This window comes from Anabrus simplex, chromosome 1 (genome assembly GCF_040414725.1).
Source record: "Anabrus simplex isolate iqAnaSimp1 chromosome 1, ASM4041472v1, whole genome shotgun sequence".
NCBI classification, from domain to species: Eukaryota; Metazoa; Arthropoda; class Insecta; order Orthoptera; family Tettigoniidae; genus Anabrus; species Anabrus simplex.
In genome coordinates this window covers 846,139,223-846,163,390 of record NC_090265.1, presented here as the reverse complement: position 1 = coordinate 846,163,390, position 24,168 = coordinate 846,139,223, and the positions used below count along the sequence as shown (strand labels likewise).

At 39.0% G+C, this 24,168-nt stretch overlaps 1 protein-coding gene across 1 annotated transcript in view; it reads left to right on the top strand.

Moving 5' to 3' along the window:
• Positions 1-6,550: 6,550 nt before the first annotated feature.
• Positions 6,551-24,168, top strand: part of LOC136857241 (runt-related transcription factor 1-like) — a 453,244-nt gene continuing 435,626 nt past the window's right edge. Inside the window, exon 1 of the mRNA XM_067135732.2 lies at positions 6,551-7,004. Coding sequence (XP_066991833.1) covers positions 6,551-7,004 — 454 coding nt within the window. The remainder of the gene's footprint in view (positions 7,005-24,168) is intronic.

The following is a 24,168-nucleotide window of genomic DNA, read 5'->3' as shown; positions in this document are numbered from 1 at the left end:
AAAGTCTAGAGAGCAAAACCAACCCTTGTACATGGCTTTTATAGATCTTGTCAAGGCGTTTGATTCTGTTAATCGAGAAGCTCTATGGAGAATTCTAGCTCTGATCGGATGTCCAAACAAATACATACAGATACTAAGACTGCTACACGACGGCATGTTTGCTACTGTTCTTTCTAATACAAAACCAGGAGACCCTTTCCGTATTTCTACTGGAGTCAAGCAAGGTTGTGTAATTGCTCCAACATTGTTCTCACTATTTGTTGGAACTATACTACACCTTGTAGATGATAAACTGCCATCAGGAGTAGAACTTCTGTATAGAACTGATGGAAATCTGTTTAATATTAACAGACTGCGAGCTAAGACCAAGGTGTCCTCAGTGTCAGTTATAGAGCTTCAGTACGCAGATGACAATGTTATCTTAGCCAACATTAAGGAAGATCTGCAATCAATCCTCAATGCTTTTAATCAAGCATGTGAAAGTATCGGACTGGAAATGAATATTGATAAGACTAAGATCCTTTACCAGCCGGCACGTAATTCCAATAAGAGAACTCCGACTATTACAATCAATGGCCAGTCTCTGCAAAACATAAATAATTTTCCTTACCTTGGAAGCCATCTCTCGACATGTGCAAACATTGATGCAGAAGTCCAATATCGTTTAAGATGCGCTAGTGCGGCTTTCGGTCGTCTCCTAAGAAGAGTGTTTGACAATCATGATATCAGTGTGAGAACCAAACTGTACGTTTACAATGCTGTTGTAATTCCTACTCTTATCTATGGTTGCGAGACCTGGACAACCTACAGGAGAAACCTAAAATGCCTGGAAAAATATCATCAACGATGCTTGCGGAGAATACTGAAAGTTAAATGGCAAGATCGTCGAACGAACATTAGCATCCTCGAGGAAGCCAACACTACAAGCATAGAGGCAAAGATAGTCAGGCATCAGCTACGCTGGGCTGGTCATATCGTCCGCATGCCAGATACACGCCTTCCAAAGAAAATATTGTACTCCCAACTAAAGAATGGCCAGCGTAACCATGGAGGGCAGCTTAAACGATGTAAGGATGTTCTAAAGTATAATCTTAAAATATGTCATATTGATACGATCAACTGGGAAACTACAGCCGAGGATAGGCCGAAATGGCGTAGCATTGTATACAATGGATTTGAACATTTAGAAGAAGATAGGAGAAGATTAGAAGCTGAGAAGAGGAACCGCAGGAAAGAACGAGCGAATGCTAGGGATGGCATTCTTGCACAACCATCTGCTGCAACTACTAGTGTGTGCTGTCACTGCAATAAAATCTGTGCATCCAGAATCGGACTGTTCAGCCATCTGAGACGACACAATTAATATGTCCAAATGACATTGTATTTATATACTACATATTCGTTGACGAATAAATGCCTATGATGATGGGCTAGTGGTCTTCGTCAACTATGAAGCGGTCAACCGGGAAGAATTGTTTGACGTCTTGATGGAATTTGGAGTGGACTGTAAATAAGTGGAAATTTCAAGCAAATTCTAACACAGACACATTAAAAAGTAAAATTTTTGATAGAACTATTCAAAGAGTTTTTAATTAAAACTGGCATTAGACAAGGTGATGAAATGTCCATAGTTCTATTCAACTGTATGCTAGAAAAGGTCATCCGAGAACGGGAAAAGGAATTATCCAGGAAAGGGTTATTGAACAAAGTTTACATTGGAGACTCAAAAAACTGCGTGAGAGTCAACTGCTTTGTCTTCACAATCCTGCCAGGAAACATAGAGACAGCTGTGGAAGAAATAAATATGCTGAAAGAACAGACAGAGAAGCTGGCCTCCAAATTTATTTCGAGAAAACAAAGCACTTAACCAATATCCGAAGAGTACCTCAACGCCTAACAACAGAGTACGGTAAAATAGAAAAAATGGACAGTTTCACATATCTTGGTGATACAGCGCAGATGAAATCTAGTGAGAAAGAAGCTAACAAAAGGAGACGAGAGAAGATGGCTGCAGCTTTTCGTAGGACGCATGTTCTATACAGGACAAAGGCAATCTCAAGAAATGCAAAACTCAAGCACTATAACGCAGTGTCTGTTCGCAAGCGAATGCCTCAGAATGACAGGAAATGCTGGGCTGAGAGAAGCACAAGATCCTTCGCAAAATATTGGGTCCTAAGATAACAGATGGAGAGTGTAGACTCCGAGGAAGAGAGAGTAAGGCCTATACAGGGAGAATGAACGGCTGATAGTGTCAATAAGAAAACGACGACTGAAGTTCTACGGACATCTGCTCAGGATAGATACAACCCGACTAAGGAAGCAGGTTTTTATATACAGTATGGGACAAGAGACCTAACGACTCGGATAGATGGTTCAAGGAAGTGAGGAACGAATTCGTGTGCATGGGAATTAATCAGGCGGACATCTCTAGCTGATCAAAATACAGATCAGTATTCAACAACTTTAAGGGCTTCCACGATGAGCAAAAGCAGAACAGCGGCTGGACAGAGGAGAGAAGACAGGCGGCCAGAGAAAGAATGCAACGCTTTTGGGCTACAAAAATAAAAAGGCTTTTTGAAATACCTTAGAGTTACTTGATGTGGTCTCTAATAGCCCTAAACGAGAAATAAATAGACACATAAATAAATAAAGTAATTAATTAGTAAAAAGTAATTAATCATTTTTCGATTACTCCTTGATTTAACTTAAGTTAATGACAACATTTTTGACTTGTTCTTTCTTTCTGGCACGAATGACAATATCCATTACATTACGAAGTACTTTTTCTTTGTAAATGATAGTAGTTTTACTCTCGTATAGTAATGTATGTGTGTAGACTATTTCCTTCCCTTACGTAAAAAGATTCTCACTATTTAAGACTGCTGTTTCCTTTTATCTTCGCACAGTAACTTATATTATTTCTTACCTGTACATCTTCTTTCACATAGGAATACTATTGTCCATCATGCTTGTTTTTATCCATTTGTTTTATCACTTCCTTGTATAAGCTACTATATTGTGATTTAAATATATGCGTGTCTCTCTAAATGAATGGTCAGCACTGAAGCCTTCTGTTCAGAGGGTCCCTGGTTCGATTCGCGGCTGAGTCGGGGATTTTAATCACGTTCGACTAATTCTTCTGGCTCGGGGACTGGGTGTTGTGTTTATCCGAACAATCTCTTCTCCATACTCAGACAACCCACCGCACTACCAGCCACCACAGAAACACGCAATAGTGATTACATCCCTCCACACAGGATTGGCGTCAGGAAGGGCATCCGGCCATAAAACAGGGCAAAATCCACATGTGCGAAACGGTTCGCACCCGCGACCCCACAGGTCTGGGAAGAGCGGTATATTAAGAAGAAGATTATGATTTAAATAAATGTAATTCATATCCCTAATATATTTTTTTTTAGGTCCGTGATGCTCGTATTTGCAGTTAGCTGTGTAGTCTACTGTTCCCATTGGACACAGGCCTACCCTATACTCTTGGAGATCTTTTCGATATAGGCCTGTGCAAGCAATTGATTGATTAATTATGAATTCATATTAATAAAAAATTAAAATGAAAGCCCACCTATTCAGTACCATTTAATATGTCAAATCACTTATACTACAATGGGACCGGTTTCGACCCCATTATGAATAATCTTCGACCATGGACGAAAGTTGACAATCTGTAGTGCAAATACAATCATATTAACACTTAGGCCCTAATCATTGGTTGTTTGTTCCTGGGTATGTGTGCGTAGTTTGACATCGTGAAGGGACGTATTTGCTCAACACGAACCTTATTTACAAACAGCTCGTCAGTTACGATTTTGATCCAAGTTTTTTAATGTCCCTTCTATCAAATTATACAATGTATCATCTTAAATCTACTCATTGTATGAACATTTGTTTAAACACAACTGTGTGCATTTGACACAACTCTTATCGATACATGTTACTCAGCAAGGCAGACTTTTATCAACTAAGCACACAAGATGGTTATTTTAATTTTCAACACCACTGTAACAGCTCAGCTCCAATTGTATGTATAATATTTTAATTGTGCATGTACAGAGGATACTTATTAGGACTGTTCATTTTAGATTAATACCAATGGCAATGTCGCACATGATAAAATTCGACTAGTGGAGTTTAAATTCACTAATTATAGTATTATAGACTGACAGATTTGTTGCCTCTTTTGTAAAATGATTTGTTATATGTACATATATTTTCTTTTTGGTTTGTGATGTAGCTACACCATTTCAGAAGTCTGTGAAAAGTCTTGGGATTACAATAAGTGACACATTAAACTGGAGTGAGCACGGAACAAACATCTGTAGCGAAATTCACTCGTCACTTCACCCTCTCAAAATTCGCTAATCACTTCTTCACTAAGCATGAAAATTAAACTTATCCAGACCCTTATATTTCCCGTACTTAATTATTGTGCTACTGTAATGATAGATGCCACCATGGAACAAACATTAAAATTACAGGGACCAATGAACTCATACATTAGGTTTATATTTTCAATTAAATTTTCAACTTTTACCTCCCCCTACTATAAAATACTCTCCTGATTAAACATCGATAAACTACGATATCTTCACACGGAAACTCTCGTATTTAGGTCTTATGAATGAATCTAAACCCCAGTATTTATCCTCAAAGTTTAATTTACCCTCCTCCTCTCAAGAACACAACACGTGATCGACTACTACACACTCAATTCCTGTGCATCGCTCATCATATAACCGCTCCGTGTCAAGTGTCTGGTTTTAGGCTATGGAATTCTCTTCCAGTCAACGTTAGAAATTGCTACTTTTAAGCGGTCTTGCCGATATTACCTATTGAATGTATAACCTGCTTGTGTGAATGCCAGTATGCATGGAAGAATGGATGAGGTTAGGATTTTATTTTATTATTTCATTATTCTGTTTTCTAAAGTTTATTTTTTAGATATTATGTGGTTAAGTGTAAAAGAGGGCCATGAGCCTTGCCTTCGCCACAGATGAAGGAAATAAATAAATAAATAAATAAATAAATAAATAAATAAATAAATAAATAAATAAATAAATAAATAAATAAAAAAATAAATAAATAAATATTGTCAATTTTATGGCTGAAGATCACCCATAATGGGGTCAAAACCGGTCCCATTGAATAGGCTTAAGTGATTTGTCATCGTATTAAATTATTTTATTATTTTATCTGAGACTACAGAAAATCTCGAGAAGCTACTGAATGGTATGGACGAAGTCTTGGGTAAGGACTACAAGATGAAAATAAACAAGTCCAAATACAAATGTAATGGAGTGCAGTCGAACGAAGTCAGGTGGTGCATGAAATATTAAATTAGGAAATGAAATCTTGAAGGAAGTAGGTGAATAGTGTTACTTGGGTGGTAAAATAACTAACGATGGCATAAGTAAGGAGGACATAAAATGCAAACTAGCACAAGCAAAGAAGGCCTTTCTTAAGAAAAGAAATTTTCTCACTTCGAACATTGATACAGGAATTAGAAAGATGTTTTTGAAGGCTTTCATCTGGAGCGTGGTATTGTATGGACGTGAATCATGCACGATAACCAGCTCAGAAACAAAGAGAAATGTGGTGTTACAGAAGAATGTTGAAGGTGAGATTGATAGATCGAATCACGAATGAAGAGATACTGAATGGAATTGGTGAGAGGAGATCGATTTGGTTAAATTTGACCAGAAGAAGACACAGAATGATAGGACACATCTTAAGACACCCAGGACTTGCAGAGATGGTTTCTGAGGGAAGTATAGGCGGTAAGAACGGTAGGGGTAGACCAAGGTATGAATATGACAAGCAGATTAGAGCAGATGTAGGATGCAGCAGTTATGTAGAAATGAAGAGGTTAACACAGGGTAGGGTGGCATGGAGAGCTGCATCAAACCTGTCTTGGACTGGTGACTCAAACAACAACATTAAATAGTATTGAATAGATGGACCTTCATTTTAATCTCTTATTAATAAATAAATCATTATAATAAATATAGGCACTAATTTCAGCGCTTATTTGAGAGATTTGGTAACAGGCGGTGGAAATCACCTTCAGGAAAGTCGAATTGTGTCATAATTTGTTGTTTTAAGAGTACACATGGATATCAGGCCAACATCGTACCACATGGGGCCAATGCGCTGTGGCGGAGCAGTAGCAGACGAGAGAGTAAAAAAAAATGTACACGCACATCAAACAAACAAAAAAAAAAGTAGCAAAGAAAAAGCACCAACAAGCATCCCAGAGATGAAAGCCAGCCTCTTTTGGGTGGGAGGGGGAGACGCATGCGCAGAGTCACAACCACTGTATAGTGAGTGGTGGGGGTAAATTAGCCTGACTCAATCATGGGAAAACCGCAGACTACAGGCCTGGCTCGAGTGAGCGCCAGAGCGAGGACACAGTTGGAGTGATACGTGGTCGCTGTGCTGCACCGCATTAGAGTTTCTAGTTTAAGATCGTGTGATAGTGTGTGTGTGTTGAGACATGTTGTTCCTGTCTTGAGCTGACGAGCGCGGGGAAGCTCCAATGCATTTGCCGGGTCTTCTGACTACCGTGTCTTCCGCATGCGCCGAGGACGGCGTTTACTGTAAGAAGCGGAGGACCATGTCCGACGCTGAAAATACGACGACAGACGGGGGCGGAGCGCCGCCTGGAACTGGAGGTAGCGGAGTAAACAATGATCTGTGGTGGACAGAGCGTGTCTTGTGCGAAGTGCAGGCGGAGCATCCTGGAGAATTGGTGCAAACAGGAAGTCCTTACTTTGTGTGTTCGGCCCTCCCATCTCACTGGAGGTCCAACAAGACGCTGCCCAATGCTTTCAAAGTGGTGGCACTTGGAGACGTCGTTGACGGGACACTGGTGACAGTAAGGGCGGGAAACGACGAAAACTATTGTGCAGAACTACGTAACAGTACGGCTGTCATGAAAAACCAAGTGGCCAAGTTCAACGACCTGAGGTTCGTGGGGAGGAGTGGTCGAGGTAAGTCTCAACATGTCATTCAATAATATTTACTTAATTGAATCTTTGTCCTTACTAAATACCAAATACAGAGTGTTTTAAGAGGAGTTGCCGTCACTTATGTAACTGACTTCTGAAGACATTTTTTAGCAAAAGATGTCTTATAAACCTGTCCTATTCTCAGAGTTGTCTATAAAATGCATTTGTTGTTATTTCCTATCGTTTGAATGATAAGATAAAATGCTTTACAAACAATATTTATTTGACTCATGTTCTGAAGCTCAAAACGTGTTTTGAGTTCATTATTTTCTTCATACAGAAATGCATTTCTATACTTCAAAATCTAAACATTTCTGTAGGAAGCAATTAAATTATTCTAATCACACCCTGAGCTTCAGAGCCAATTAAATAATGATTTGTGAAGTTTCAATTTGTTCCTTCCAACGAAAAGAACTCAAGAAAAACGTGTTTACAAACACGGTTTTTATTATTGTAACTCTGTATTGGGAAAGGGCACAGGATTTTATTCTCAAAATATTTTTCAGCAATGACCTCTGTAATTGGCAGTAACTGCTGAACAATCACCCTGAATAACAAATGCTTCGATCTGTATGAAATGTGTAATAGCGCAGCGATATAGCATACTAAACTGAATTGTCTCCATCATATTTCGCCCTCGTAGTATTGCAGATATCCTTAGAATGGCATACTCCATCTGCTGGCGGTAACTCCTATCAATCGCCCTGAATAACAAATGTCTCGATCTATTTTAAATGTCTCATAGCGCAGCGATATAGGACACTAAACTAAATTGTCTCCATCATATTTCGCCCTCTTAGTATTGCAGACATCCTTAGAATAGCATACTCCGTCTGCTGACTTTTTCAAATAATTATACTCGCACTGGCAGGCGTGGATCAGTCCCATAACCCCGCCCATATCATCACCACTCTAGTGGTATCTTGCCATGTATGTTACAAGAGAAAATCCACTTAAACGTTTTTTGGGTAAAACTTGAGGGTTTACCAGAATTGTTTGGACTCGGCATTGGCACAGTGTGTTTTGTGTGAAAATGATTCTATAGGCTACATCAAGCCAAAGCGGAACTGCTGCTTTGCTGTTCATACTGGGAACAAGTTCACATTGTGTAAAATTATTCTTAAAATTGCTTTCTTCATAGAAAAACTCGCTGTTCATAGCGGGAAATTTTTGTGAAAAAGAAATTGAAATCTGATCCTTGCCTCGCCCACCCACTCACTTAAATGCTCTCTCGGTCCACCACTGCGCGGCACTGGGATAAAAAGTGGATAGAGAGATCGCTACACTCATGTTTTTGTCCACTTCATATAGCAAACATTCTTTCTTCACTGACTTTTTCCCCCTTTCAAATAATCAAACTCGTGCTGGGAAAAAGTCGATAGAGAGAGATAATTTTGGTGCACTATTTTCATGTCAAAAATAAATAGGTATGCCTTTCTTCAAGATTTAGTCTTAAAACCCATTACAGGTTTTCAGATTGCACTTGAAGAAATGCTATGTTATAAGTTAGTTTATTCTTTACCAGATTACCATCTAATTATAATTTGATGTCTTGTAGCTGACGTGATTTTTTTCATTTTTCTTTGTGAGATGGGAGGCAATTGGTGCCTAAGATTAGCTTGCAATTCTCCTCGTCTTTGATACCGAAAAGTCGGTGTGCGTCTATTATCTTTTCATCCAGAATCCACGTTTCCTGGATGTCAGTTTATAATATCTGACAATAAACGGCTTATAAATAATTTTTTCTCCTTTCTCTTGGGAATTATCTGTCTAGGAATATATTCCTCAGTCTACTATTTCCCGATTTTAAAGTGCTATGAAATAGAAACAAGACTATCAATTATTCGAAGTAGCATTCACGAACTATTGGTTGGTCGAATATACTGAATATAGATAATTAGACCGATGGATTAAATAACAAACACGGTCTATGGCAGAGATTTTCTTCCTACAAGATTAGATCTAACTTATGTGCATTATTTGCCTTATATCAAGGCTAGGATTTTGATGACAGGTCATCTTTTAATTGATTCACAACAGACATTTCTAAGTTGTACAAAAATCCTGATCATAGTCCTCACATTGTAGAAATGCTAATTTATTATGTCACTTTTTTTTAAATAATATTTTGCCATTTTGTATTTTTATGTCGTTTTCTAAAATTATACGTCATTATTTCGTCTTTTTATGGAACTTATTAGACTATTTTATACTTTTTGAGTCATTTTCTTACATGTTTGAGGACTTTGAAGCATTTACGCGTGTGGTACTGGATATTATCGGAAATTCGAGTGAGGATGAATACGGACTTGAGAATCTTCACAACGCTTTGTCACTCTGAGGACTAAAGAAACTTAGTTCACCACTTACTTCTTGGAAATGTCGACATTCCAGGACAGACACCTACAATTGGAGAAGTCTTCCTCGTGAACAGTCGAGATTTTCTTCTGAAGGCGCGGAGCAAAAGTTCTCTGAGAAACGTGAAGAATTTCACCTCGTTTTCTTGACATGACAAAAGCCCAAAAGCGTATTATAATGTGTATAATATAAATATAGACTATACCTACTCGATTAGTAAATTTATTGTAAAATTGATGTCATTTTTTAACGTTTTCGGATCACTTTTCTGGATTTTTGCCGTCATTTTATAGATCATTTATCAACATTTTAGGTAATAATAATAATAATAATAATAATAATAATAATAATAATAATAATAATAGTAGCATGGTTTGAAACTACCTTGCGCAGAAACGAGTTTGCTTTAATTTTTACGTTACGTTTTTAACTGCCATCCTGCATTAAAACAAAGAATTCCCACATGTTACTTGAGATAGTTGCATAAAGTAAACGGGGTCCAAAATTTCATTCGTACGGTCTACAACAATCGTCAGATTTGGATAGTATAGATGAGGAACTGTGGAACTGTAAGAGACAACAAACTCAGCAAATTTGATTTCTCCATCACAACATGACAACAATGAACCAGAGAGTTTATAGGATTATGGAATGTCACATCTCGTGTAAAATATCCACTGTGTTGCCATAGCATAACACATACGATTTATGTGATATAAACCAGAAAGTGAAAACAGAGTACCACGAAAATCATAATATGAAATCAAGAGAAGTATTATTAGCCCAAAATGTATAAGGGAATTACTCTACGATGTCAAGGCATTTTACGCATCTCTGGCATTCTAGAGTTCTATATATTACTGCGACATAGAATATCTGGATATTACTTTAATTATTTCTATAGTTACGTGATAATTTCACTGACAAGCGTCGTTTTTCGAGTTTTTCTGCAGAGAGTTCTAATTTCGGAACAAAGAGAAATTGAAGAAGTGTCCTACAGGAATTGGTTGTGAAAATAATCAAGGATTCATTTCTGAACATGATTTTTAGCAGTACAGATATGTATACTACTGAGAAAGTCAGCTGCGTGGTATGGGCCGTGTAGTACTAAGCTTGCGTTAGGAAGATGGCGGGTTTCCAACCGTCGATAGTCCTGAATATATAATCCGTGGTTTCGAATTTTCACGCCATGCAAATTCCATGGCTGTACCAGTAATTAATGCCACTCAAACGCCCCCCCCTTTTTTTTTTGTAAAACTTGAGGATTTACCAGAATTATCTGGACTTGACAGTGGCACGGAACTGTTTCTGGAGCGTGTGTTTTGTATGAAAATGTTTCTATAGGCTACATCAAGCCGAAAACCTATCAGAGTGCAATGTGAAACCCATAGGAAAAAGAGAAGACTTTGAAATGACTGGAAAAATCTGAGTTTTCAATTTCGAACAGAAATACTCACAGCAGTTAGTTGTAAGGCAGATAAATCAAAGAATTCAGCCGGAATTTCTGGCGGGAATCTTTAAAAAGATATTTAATTATCTAGCACATTATATCAACAAAAAGAAAGCTCTACAAGTTGGAGATTTACTACTTTGAATGTCCTGAAAACATCTATCTAAGGTATTCGGCATGTTTTAAAGTGAATTTCATGAAGTCGCATTAGATTTCCGCTGAAAATAATTTCTGTTATGAGGAGGTTTACTTTTTCGACACTGGGTGTGAAGGACCTTCTTTTGATGCGAACTGTTTTCCAGGGAGCTAATTCTGACATATACTGTATATTTGGGAGTCGATTCGGACAACATATTTTATTATGAGAGCCAACTCGAAAATTACGTCTTAGACAAATATTATTCTACGATATAATTTTAGGAATGTGAATTGGGTTGATGGTCTTAAAAATAGAAATTCTGTTGCTTTATGTTATATAGGCATACTGTAAATAGGCGTTCTTGCTTTTTTTATTATGGCAGTTTCCATGCAATTTGAATTTCACGTACAGTAACTGCGTGAGGTAAATAAATGACGTAAAACCTATGGCTTTTAGTGCCGGGAGAGTCCGAGGACAAGTTCGGTTCGCCAGGTCCAGGTCTTTTGAATTGATTCACGTAGGTGACCTGCGCGTCGTGATGAGGATGAAATGATGATGAAGACGACACAGACACCCAGCCCCCATGCCAGGGAAATTAACCAATGATGGCTAAAATTCCTGACCCTGCCGGGAATCGACCCCCGGGCCCCTGTGACCAAAGACAAGCACGCTAACCATTCAGCCATGGAGCCGGACACTGCGTGAGTTTTCCGCTGAAAACAGGTTCTGTTATGGCCAGGTCAAATTAGTTATGAAAGAAGTCAAGATTAATGGGACATTAAAAACTAAATTAACTGTTTGAAAATTACATTTCAACTCCGACGGCGTGAAACCTGCTCATATGTTGGAAATGCGATAGTATCCACTAAGTTATGCAGTATTGCTTGAATAAGGTTGCAATAATCTGGGTAGACTAAATTTGCGTATAGGCCACAGTCACCGACCCTTTCACCTTCTTCGTACATCTCCTTCTCCGATACACATCTCCTGGTCTGAGAGACGGCGTCACTATCTAGGAGGCCCGGCTCACCCTTCAGGGGAGGAATGAGAACAATTACTAGTAGTAGTAGTAGTAAATTTGGGTATAATATTTCGAATCCCTGTCTTTGTCCAGGATTGTCATGGGTCAAACTTTGTGGGCATATTTCATAGATTCTCTGTAAAATCTCCCGGCAACCTCTTTTGAGAAGAAACTCTTTACACAATTGCATCCTCTTATTATTGTGTTCTTTTTTTTTACAATTTGCTTTACGTCGCTGCTCGATAAGACTGGTTAATGAGGATCCAAAATACTTTCAGGTTATAGACCTACATATAATGCTCCTCCCGTCAATTAACCCAAATGTTTCACTATGATTTTTCTTCAATAATTAAAAAAATAACTTTCATTTGCACTCTCTCACCAAGTGACTCAGATTTACTATCGTCCTCCTCTGGATGTTAACACAGAATGTGTGTACATTATCCGTTCTTTCCAGAACATAAAAAGGTTACCACATTACTCTTTAAATCAGCTTTTAACAAATACTACTGGCCTGTCACAGCAATTACCGCGAACAAAGACTAAAATTGAACTGGTGATAATTGATGCGGGAGAGAAAAGTAACTCCGGAAGACCATATATTTGTCTTTAAACTTAGGCTACATTTTCGCTGTGACTGTACATATGGAATTTTTGAACCCTGGCAATTTATAGAATATTCAAAACGAATTCTCTTCACAAGACTTGGATCTATCACACAAAGGTGGCCGTATAGTGATTGGCAATTTTCAGCAGGCAGTAGATCTGAAATGTACCTATGAATCATCCCCTGAATCTTAAAACAGTAAGAACCTACGGTTAGCAGAGAAGGATGCAAAGGACATTGTACTGTTACACTGCCTATATGGTTCATGAAATCATTATCATGTAGTATCATACCTTTAAGTACGTTGTTTACTTGAGGTCGTGGAAAATAGACAATTGTGGCAATGAAAATTATAATGTCCATTTACCATTTCAGCAGCGAAATGTCGTGCTTGGCAGTGCATATAGATTTCATTTAATAACCCTACACCGTAAGTTTCATAATAAAAGACTTCAAGAAATACAGAATGTCCTGAGATGGACTTCTCTCTGTTTCTCGCTTATTAGAACCAACATGGAGCAACAACTAACATCCTGGTGATAATTTGATTTTACAGAGCCATCTATCGGACTAACATAGAAAGATCTGTGGAGATAACTTTCGTAGACCTAAGCATCGTATTATTCGAACAAAATTCTATTTCACGCAAATGAAGGACTTAATAAAACAAATAATATGTTTTTCGTAATCCTGAGATAGAGACCTTTCTCTTAATGCAGATATAACTATTGCGGTTTACTCACAATTTGGAGTTGCACGTTCAAATTACATACTGTTCAATAGTGAAGAGTATTTTTATAGAATGCTTTCCATCGCCTCAAAAGGACTCTGAAGTACGCAACTTACCCCCATCAACAGCTAGATTTTCACCTTGTTTTCTTGACACTGCGAAAGCCCAAAAACTTATTCCCATGTCTACAGTTAGATTTTATTCCTGTAATGTAAATTGTTTCCTTTCTTGAAGTATCTAGTAAATGGGGAAAGGAACTTCAAATACACACTTTGAATAACAATCATCTTTCGTCCGTCCGAAATGGTCCGGCTCCATGGTGAAATGGTTACCGTGTTGGCCTTTGGTCCAGAGGGTCCTGGGTTCGATTCCCGGCCCGGCCGGGGATTTTAAACTTCATTGGTTAATTCCGATGACTCGCGGTCTGGGTGTGTGCGCTTTCTCATCATTAAAATTCTCCACAGACGCGCAGGTCACCTATAGGGAGTCAGCTTGAAAGACCTGCACCAGGCCACTTCGGAGGCCACACGCCGTTAATGAAGTCCGAAATGAGAATCATTCATGAAGTTGGCTACCTCACACCGCGAAAGGAAATCAGTTGTGAAAACAAACCGCTATTAGATATGATCTATAAACTGTAAGAAACAAAAATATATATTTTAATTACAGGTTGTCAGTATCATAATAGGCTATGACTCACAGCTTTTTCAAAACACAAAAATGAAAAGAAAACTTAAAAACATCTGTGTTCTTCCTACAAGTAACACTCGGCAGCTAATAACTTATTCTTTAAACAAGTCACCAGTCACTCCATGCACAACAATGGATCGAACAACTACCAAAATGAGTATCGTGGCTAATAGGATAATTTCAGCGTTTTCAATTACATACAATTCATAACAAGTCATTTAGATACCTTAAGAGTATTGGATCAAAATTTGCAGAAGAAAATGCTACTTAATATTTGATAGTAAGCAGTCCTTGAAAAGAGATAAACAAACCCAAAACAAACCCCATGGCGTAAGAGCCCTTGAAGGGCCTTGGCCTACCAAGCGACCGCTGCACAGCCCGAAAGGCATGCAGATTACGAGGTGACGTGTGGTCAGCACGACAAATCCTCTCGGCCGTTAGTCTTGGCTTTCGAGATCGGCGCCGCTATCTCACCGTCAGATAGTTCCTCAATTGTAATCACGTAGGTTGAGTGGACATCGAACTAGCCCTTATATCCAGGTAAAAATCCCTGGCCTGGCCGGGAATCGAACCCGGAGCCTCCTGGTAAGAGAAAGGCACGCTAGCCCTACACCACGGGACCGGCCCTTGAAAAGTGATGGCTTCAGATATTACAAATTATTCAGCCAGTCAGGCAAATAACGAAGCCAAAAGACTCCAATCACTCAAACTTAAAACCATGAAATTTGACAAGTGGAGAGAAATGAGGACTTCATTAAGATAAGTTCCAGGTTTCAAGTTCATAAGTATTTAAACAGAAATAAACATAAATGTTTAGACTTTTCTAGTTACAGAAAACTCTCGATTATCCGGGCTAATCACCGGACAATTTCGCACGGATAACTAAAATCACGGAGGCAGCCTCCGTGGCTCAGACGGCAGCGCGTCGGCCTCTCACCGCTGGATACCGTGGTTCAAATCCCGGTCACTCCATGTGAGATTTGTGCTGGACAAAGCGGAGGCGGGTCAGGTTTTTCTCCGGGTACTCCGGTTTTCCCTGTCACCTTTCATTCCAGCAACACTCTCCATTCTCATTTCATTGCATCTATCATTCATTAATAAATCACTTTGGGGGTGGCGACCCCATCGTACTAACAGCCTATATCTGCTTCATTCATTACATCCCTGACCCGGTTATTGACTGGAAAACAGGTTGTAGGTTTTCATTTTCAACTGAAAACACGGATAATACGATTTCGTGCATTTTAATGCACAACAAAACTTTTAATAAAACAGAAAATACAATAATGCTTGAAAATTCAATAATGTCAAATGATAAATACATTTAATAACAACAGTTATCAATAAAGTAGGCCAGCATTAAAATTACTTACGTTTAGTATTGGTACAATACTTGAGGTACAACAATTATACAAAACGTCAGTGAAACATAATCAGTAATATTCGTTTGCTTTCGAGATTCATTTAAGTTATTTGGTATCCAGATATGAATGTTTCGAGGTAAAACAATGTCACTATAATTAAAATCTCTTTGTTCATCATGATACCAGATAATTTGAACACTTCCCAATGCTGAAGCATGTCACACACGTGTACCAATGCCATGATCAGTTGCTAATTTCTTTACTGATTCTCCTTTCTCGAACTTTTCAATGAATTCAGGATTTTGTTTTAAAGTTAAAAGCACTTTATTTTGCTTTGTAACCGTGACTTCTATTACAGAACAAAAACAAATATTCGTTTGCTTTCGAGATTCATTTAAGTTATTTGGTATCCAGATATGAATGTTTCGAGGTAAAACAATGTCACTATAATTAAAATCTCTTTGTTCATCATGATACCAGATAATTTGAACACTTCCCAATGCTGAAGCATGTCACACACGTGTACCAATGCCATGATCAGTTGCTAATTTCTTTACTGATTCTCCTTTCTCGAACTTTTCAATGAATTCAGGATTTTGTTTTAAAGTTAAAAGCACTTTATTTTGCTTTGTAACCGTGACTTCTATTACAGAACAAAAAAAAAAAAAAAAAAAAGACTGGTATACAGTAAATTGTCTAGTGTTCAGTTCTTCAACAAAGCATGCGTCTAACACACTTACAGTCGAATTACAAGCGCACAGTTCACACGTATTCAAAATTCCGTAAGAAAAATAAACGAAATAAAATAGTAATACAATAAACTTCGGTGATGCACGGATAATCCGCATTCGGATAAGCGGGATTTTTCTCTTTGATTGTGATTTAATAGAAACTGATGATGTTTTTAAGAACGAAACATATCATTCTGTCTTAATTAAGTTGTTTCTTTTTTAAGTATAAGTTAACGCCCTTACCATATGTTTCCTTTTCCAGGTAGTTTATAAATTTGTTATTCAGAATTAGTTTTGGTACACTGGAGAACCTAAAAGATCTAAATTACCGAGCTCGATAGCTGCAGTCGCTTAAGTGCGGCCAGTATCCAGTATGCGGGAGATGGTGGGTTCGAACTCCACTGTCGGCAGCCCTGAAGATGGTTTTCCGTGGTTTCCCATTTTCACACCAGGCAAATGCTGGGGCTGTACCTTAATTAAGGCCACGGCCGCTTCCTTCCCAGTCCTAGCCCTTTCCTGCCCCATCGTCGCCATAAGACCTATCTGTGTCGCTGCGACGTAAAGCCAATAGCAAAAAAAAAAAAAAAAGTTTTAAATTAACTTAGTCAAAACTAGTTAAACTAAGACACTACAGTCATCAAAACAGAGTGTCTGTGCACTAGCGAATGCCTCCGAATAACAGGAATGTCGGGACTAAGAGGAGCCGAGAAATTTGAGAGAAAGATCCTCCGGAAGATAATGTGTCCAAAAATCGTGGATGGCCAGCAACTTATAGGTTACGAGAAAGGGAATAATTATACCAAGAAAGTGAAAGACTGTGGTGTAGCGGTTAGTGTGATTAGCTGCCACCCCTTGCGGCCCGGGTTCGATCCCCGGCTCTGCCACGACATTTGAAAAGTTGTACGAGGGCTGAAACGGGGTCCACTCAGCCTCGGGAGGACAACTGAGTGGAGGGGGGGTTCGATTCCCTCCTCAGCCATCCTCTCCTCCTCCAGGCAAATGCCGGGATGGTACCTAACTTAAGGCCACGGCCGCTTCCTTCCGTCTTCCTTGTCTATCCCTTCCGATCTTCCCATCCCCCTCCAACAAGACCGCTGTTCAGCATAACAAGTGAGACCGCCTGAGCGAGGTACTGGTCATTCTCCCCAGTTGTACACCCCGACCCAAAGTCTCACGCTCCAGGACACTGCCCTTGAGGCGGTAGAGGTGAGATCCCTCGCTGAGTCCGACGGAAAACCAACCCTGGAGGGTAAACAGATTAAGAAAGAAAGAAAGAAAGAAAGAAAGAAAGTTGGAGTCAAGGAAGAAAAGAAGACTCATATTTCATGGACATCTGTTTAGAATGGATGTGAAGAGGCTGAGAAAACCGATTTTTTTAAAACACTTGACAGTAGAACTAAAGTTTCTGACAAATGGTTCAGGGAGGTAAGAAAGGATCTTGAGCAGTCTGGATTGTATCGGAAAGACATCCTATATCGAACAAAGTATAGATCAGTGGTCGACAGCTTCAGAGGCTCCCATGATGAACGGAAACTGAATAGGGGATGGAGAGAGGAAAGAAGACAGGCTGCCAGAGAAAAAAATGCAAAGACTTTTGGCTGCAAAGCAGGCTTAAAATAATGTGTTATTGTTGGTTAACGTGGTCTGAGATGGCCGTAAACGAATATAATAATAATAGTAACTGAGTCAAAAACTGAAAAGAGACATCTTTAGATATTACAAAATAATCATCCAAGTTCCATTTAAATATTTCTGGTTCAACCCAAACTGTTCCCTCGATTACATCTCAAATGAGCTAAATCATGCCTCTTACTCCCTGAATTATTTCTTCCGAGTCATTTTTTTCTGAACTACTTTATTCCTTGCATGATTATGTTTGCGAAAAATATAAATGAAACATCGCATTATAGAAAATTTCTACTGTTGTCCTTGGTGCTTCACTCCAGCCTCGAAAATCTAAGATCTAGAACAGGGATGACGAACCTATGACACGCGAGCACGAACATTTTAATATTACGTTTTTTATGAAGACGTATATTACATTTAATTCTATGGCCATATTTTTAAAAATTTACATTAGGTTAAAGCGAAGCCTCGGTGGCTCAGGCGGCAGCACGCTGGCTTCTCACCACTGATTTCCATCGTTCAAATTCCGGTCACTCAATGTGAGATTTATGTTGGACAAAGCGGGAGCGGGGCAGGTTTTTCTCCGGGTACTCCGCTTTTCTGTGTCATCTTTCATTCCAGCAACACTCTCCAATATCGTTCACTTCATCTGTCAGTCATTAATCATTGCGCTAGGGAAGTGTGACACACTTCGGCAGCCGGCACAATTCATATCCTCGCCGCTAGACGGGGGTTTCATTCGTTCCATTCCTGACCCAGACTAATGATTGGAAACAGGTTGCGGATTTTCATTAGGTTAAAGCAAAGATATAGCGTATTTTATTCTTAGAATTTACCTGTTTATAAAATGTATTTGCAGTGATGTTTGCAACCATAAAAAAAACTGAAATATTTAGTCAAATTGATTAGTAGGCCTAATGAAATCGAATACTTAAAAGACGTCAGAGGAGGGGCTCTCATGATGATTTTTTAAGGAAAATAATCGATGGCGCAGTAGACAATAGACAATAATAGACACGAACCTACTTGACACACTAGTCGGAAAAGGTTTGCCATCTCTGATCTAGAAAATTTCATTAAAAGGAGCGTTATCTGGAAACGTACCCATAACACTGACAGCATTTCTAGGCTGGATATCAATCCCTATCCACCACCTCAGGAATGTCCGACTCGTTGGCTGAATGGCCAGCGTCCTGGCCTTCGGTTTAGAGGGTCCCGGGTTCGATTCCCGGCCGGGTCGGGGATTTTAACCTTCATTGGTTAATTCCAATGGCTCGGGGGCTGTGTGTTTGTGTTGTCCCCAACATCCCTGCAACTCACACACCACACATAACACTATCCTCCACCACAATAACACGCAGTTACCTACACATGGCAGATGCCGCCCACCCTCATCGGAGGGTCTGCCTTACAAGGGCTACACTCGGCTAAAAATAGCCACACGAAATTAAACCTCAGGAATTCCGTAGAATAAGAGTCTCCACTAATTCCAGACAAGCGTTTGTCAATATCTGAAACCAGACTTCTAGCCTCTTGATATCACGTCCCCGTTGTCTCGACTGCAAAAGTCACGAAGATGTGGTTGTCCGCCACTGCACTGCATTTCATACTTTTATTGCGCTCAGCCAATTCCGCTGCAGAACCAGCGGCCTTGCAAGTGTGAGGCAACTGAGATGGTGCTGAAGTATCGACACACTCCCGAAGGAGAGATTTGCCGTTGTTCCACGGGACTAAAGTCAGACCAATAGGGCATTTACCATCTGTACAATTAAAAACACTCGCTTCCAGGAAAGAAGGGATAGCGATAGATGTAAAAGCTCATCATTCTACCAGTTTTCAACCTTTCTATTAATTGATATATGGTTACACGCTTACCTTTACAAATTCTGCCAGTCATAATTCTCGTCAATAGGGTTACATTAATTTTCATTTACAGCAGCAATCCTACTGATACAAAATAGAAATAGAAATAATTATTACGTAATTACCTATCGCAGTGCAATTAATTCTAATATAATTTAAATATTTTAATATGAGTTTGGAGTAATAAATAATACGTTCCTAAATAATATGTTTAACGAAGTCTACATGATATCTTAAATTTTATCTCTGAATGGTAGTCGCGAGTCCATTTGAAGATATTCTCATGTCTGTCTAGTTTAGAATATTGTGAACTATTTTTCAACCAATAAAACACCTAGGACATGCTCTGAGAAATCTGCAGCGTAATAAGTTAATAATTAATTAATAGCATACTGCTTCCGGAGAGGCCTAGTTCAGGTCTTTTTCTAGTAGACGGCCTATAGGCAACCTGATTGTCTGTAAGGACTGGGTCCTACCTAAGATGATTTCTAACGTTGAAGACATCACAAACAAACACCCAGTCCCCGAGCCAGGTAAATTAACCAATTAACGTTAAATTATCCGACCTGGCCGTAACTCGAACCCGGGACCTCTTGGACCAAATGACAGCATGTTATTCATTTAGTTTGGAGATGGGTGATGTAAATAGTAAGATGTCAGTGGATCTAAAACCGTCTTCCTAATGCAGGATAGGGAACTATAAATATTCAACATCTCTAACAGATATTTTACATTATCAATTTAATTCCTAGCTTAATGGCTATCCTCTGTTAATAATACAATATTTTAAAACTGTAGGTCTCACTAGACCACTCTAGTACAATCAGTGTAAAACTACAGAGTTCGGATTTCATATAACTGAAAGTGAATGGCAAGCTTTGATGTCCTGTTACGTTCTTCTGTATAGTAAACCTCGATTCATCGGACTTTTATTAGGGGCTAAGTATTGTCCCTAAAATCGGAATTCTGTTAAATCGTGAATCTTAGGAATTTCACTGACCATAACAGACTTTGAGTCGTATTAATACAATTTAATGGGAACATACAGACTATTTTACAGCTTCCACTTGTACATTATTTCTTAATACAGCCTAATTGAAGACCTCCCAGGATGTAAGTCACCAAATCAGAAATTCTTCAGGAGGGACGAAAATGATTTTTGAGGTTTACTCCACGGAACACACTGCTTGAACCAATTGCATATGTAAGTTTACAAATGAGTTCATCTATTAAAACAATATTTTATAAAGGTTTCAAAAATCTGCAAGTATGTCTTACATTTGTATATAACAAAGGAGAAATCCTGCACATGCACTTGAAACACAAGTGATAGCAAATAATGATATAAATAACAACATTAACAATAAAATGTCAAGAAAATATTTAAAAAATAGATGTGATTGCGCCTATGAAAATGATCTATTACAGCTGATGATGAACCAACACAATAACTGTCCATCATCTTGGCTGATGTTTCAACCTTGCACAACTAAGGACAAAGTTCTGCTGGCTGCAAACCTGCTTGACGTTCAAATGTAAGACATAAGATGACACCACAGCATACAGGCGTCATGATACACACTATTTCTACTGAAATATCACTTTTTGCTGGTTACATCCTTATTCCTGGGCGGTATTCAATCACTGGAAGAAATTTCTGAAAATATTTGTATTAAGCAGTCACCTCTGGTACCTAATAACTACTGTAGATAATGTAGTCCGTGTGTTCTCTAACCACCGATAGTTTTGGACCAGCTGACACCGCTTCGTCATCGTCAGGTCTCAGTTCGCTCCGTAGAACATCTTCAGCAATCCCATCCTGTTTTAAAATTTGGTAGGCTGTGTCACCTTCGTCGACGTTTAGTCATTGATCAATTGTCGCTAGCCTACTTCAATAATATTCACGAATGTCAGAGGTTTCAGCATCTCTAAAATCGTATCCCGGTTCATTTTCTGTCAATAATTCTTTTATAATTATTTTTCTTATCATTATTTTTTAATTGTCGAGTTGTCCGACTCGTTGGCTGAACGGTCAGCGTACTGGCCTTCGGTTCAGAGGGTCCCGGGTTCGATTCCCGACCGGGTCGGGGATTTTAACTTTAATTGGTTAATTCCAATGGCACGGGGGCTGGGTGTATGTGTTGTCTTCATCATCATTTCATCCTCATTATGACGCGCAGGTGTTGGTTCATCATCAACTGTAATAGATCATTTTCATAAAGGCTATAGACGCAATCACATCTACGGGAGTCAAATAGAAAGACCTGCACCTGGCGAGCCGAACCCGTTCTGGGATATACCGGCTCTGAAAGCCATACGACATTTCAATTGTCGAGTTATCTCAGTCAAATCCGAAGTCCCTTGAATCGAGAATTTACAATGTTGGAGTTCGCGAGCGGTAGTTGTAATGCGTGTTACCTTGATCTTCCGGGTAAGCTGGAAGGAATTAACCCGTAACGGAGGCCGTCGAGAAATCTGTTAATGAGTATCTTGGAAGACACATTAATTACTGGCCAGTAAAGCGTAAATGATAACACGCTATTTGATTTTCAGTCTTTCGAGATCTTTGAAAATAATTTTGAATAGTGTACCTTACCTGTTTCAATCCTGTTAAAATTTTCTCCCCCTTGTTGTGCAGTTTCGCAACCTGAAACATAGTTGAATGGTACAAAGTTAGAAATAAAATTCTTTCGTGCGAATGATTGTAATTTTTCATTGTATTATCAGCCTGTTTTGTGAATTAAGTTGTAAAGGAACAAATCATTGGATTTCTAAGCCAAAGAACGTGATTGGTTCAGTGTGGTTTCAGTGTCTGTAAAATCTCAATGTCAGCTACTTCTTTTTTGAAGTGTTGCAGACTCTGAAACATCGTATATTCCAAACAATTGACTAGCGTCCGTGTTTAGCTGATGAAATTAATTTTCCCGAGGCGTAAAAGTTATTATAATAAATAGTAGAGTATTCAGAACTCTATAGGGCAATATTATTGCTTTTTTATTTTTGTCGGATGAGCATATATATTTTAAAAAAATATATAATTTATAGAGTTTCCTTTTTTTGAGTGGCTACTGTGCAATCCTTCTTGACATGCTTGTTATAAGGAACGTGCGTATTTTACATTAACTCATAACAAGAGACCCCTGGTTCAATTCCTGGTTCGTCCAAGGATTTTAATCCTGGAATGAAGGCTAAGGATGTTGCCATAGTATCGAAAAGAGTAAATATCCACATTTTCTATCGATATTCGAAATTTTCGATATTTTTGTGGTATCGATACTATTTAATGATCTTACTGATATCGAAAAGTTTGTCCGACTCTTTGGCTGAATGGTCAGCGTACTGGTCTTCGGTTCAGAGCGTCGCGGGTTCGATTCCCGGCCGGGTCGTGGATTTTAATCACTTCTGACTTCTGGCTCGGGGACTGGGTGTATGTGTCCGTCTCAACACTCTCCTCCTCATATTCAGCCAACATACCACACTACCAACCACCACAGAAACACACAATAGAGCTTACACCCCTACATATAGGATTGGCGTCAGTAAGGGAATGCGGCCGTAAAACAGGGCCAAATCCAAATGTGCGACGCAGTTCGCACCAGCGACCCCACAGGTGTGGGAAAGTACGATAGGAAAAGAAGATGAAGACTGATTCCGAAAAGTTTGTTAGGAAAAATTAAGGAATTGTAATCGAAAGACGGGTATAAATTTATAATTTAGAATGAAATTCGTGAATGGCCTATTACCCTGAAAGAAAGACAAGACGTATTTTATTATGGAAAAATAGTTGTGACAAATGACAAAGATATTTGTGCTTATATTGTTTTATTCATTTAGTTACCTGTGTGTCTTACCGTAGCTGCTGTTAGCCTATTGTAGACATTTTTGACTTTGCGGGTAAATCTGAATTATTCGTCGCATAGGCCTTTTCTGTGTTGGTGGTTTCACGTAAAAGTTATTTTTAATTACGGAAATAGCCCAAGTGCCTAGTACAGTGTGGATCTGGATGTACTTGACCAAAGTAGATAGTTAAGTGTCACAGTGTAATAAACACATTAATGGGAAATACAACAAAATTTTCTTAGGCCTACATGATTTTACACACAATATTTTGGTCGCTATATTTGATTCTCTTTATTATCTTTTTTTTTCTTGGAACCCCAGTGTTTCAATTTTTTTTACAATTTGTTTTACGTCGCACCGACACAGATAGGTCTTATGGCGACGATGGGATAGGAAAGGGCTAAGAATGCGAAGGAAGCGGCCGTGGCCTTAATTATGCTATAGCCGCAGCATTTGCCTGGTGTGAAAATGGGAAACCACGGAAAACTATATTCAGGGTTGCCGACTGCCCCCCATGGCACTACAGCCCTTGAAGGGCCTTGGCCTACCAAGCGACCGCTGCTCAGCCCGAATGCCTGCAGATTATGAGGTGTCGTGTGGTCAGCACGGCGAATCCTCTCGTCCGTTATTCTTGTCTTTCTAGACCGGGGCCACTATCTCACCGTCAGATAGTTCCTCAATTCTAATCACGTAGGCTGAGTGGACCTCGAACCAGCCCTCAGGTCCA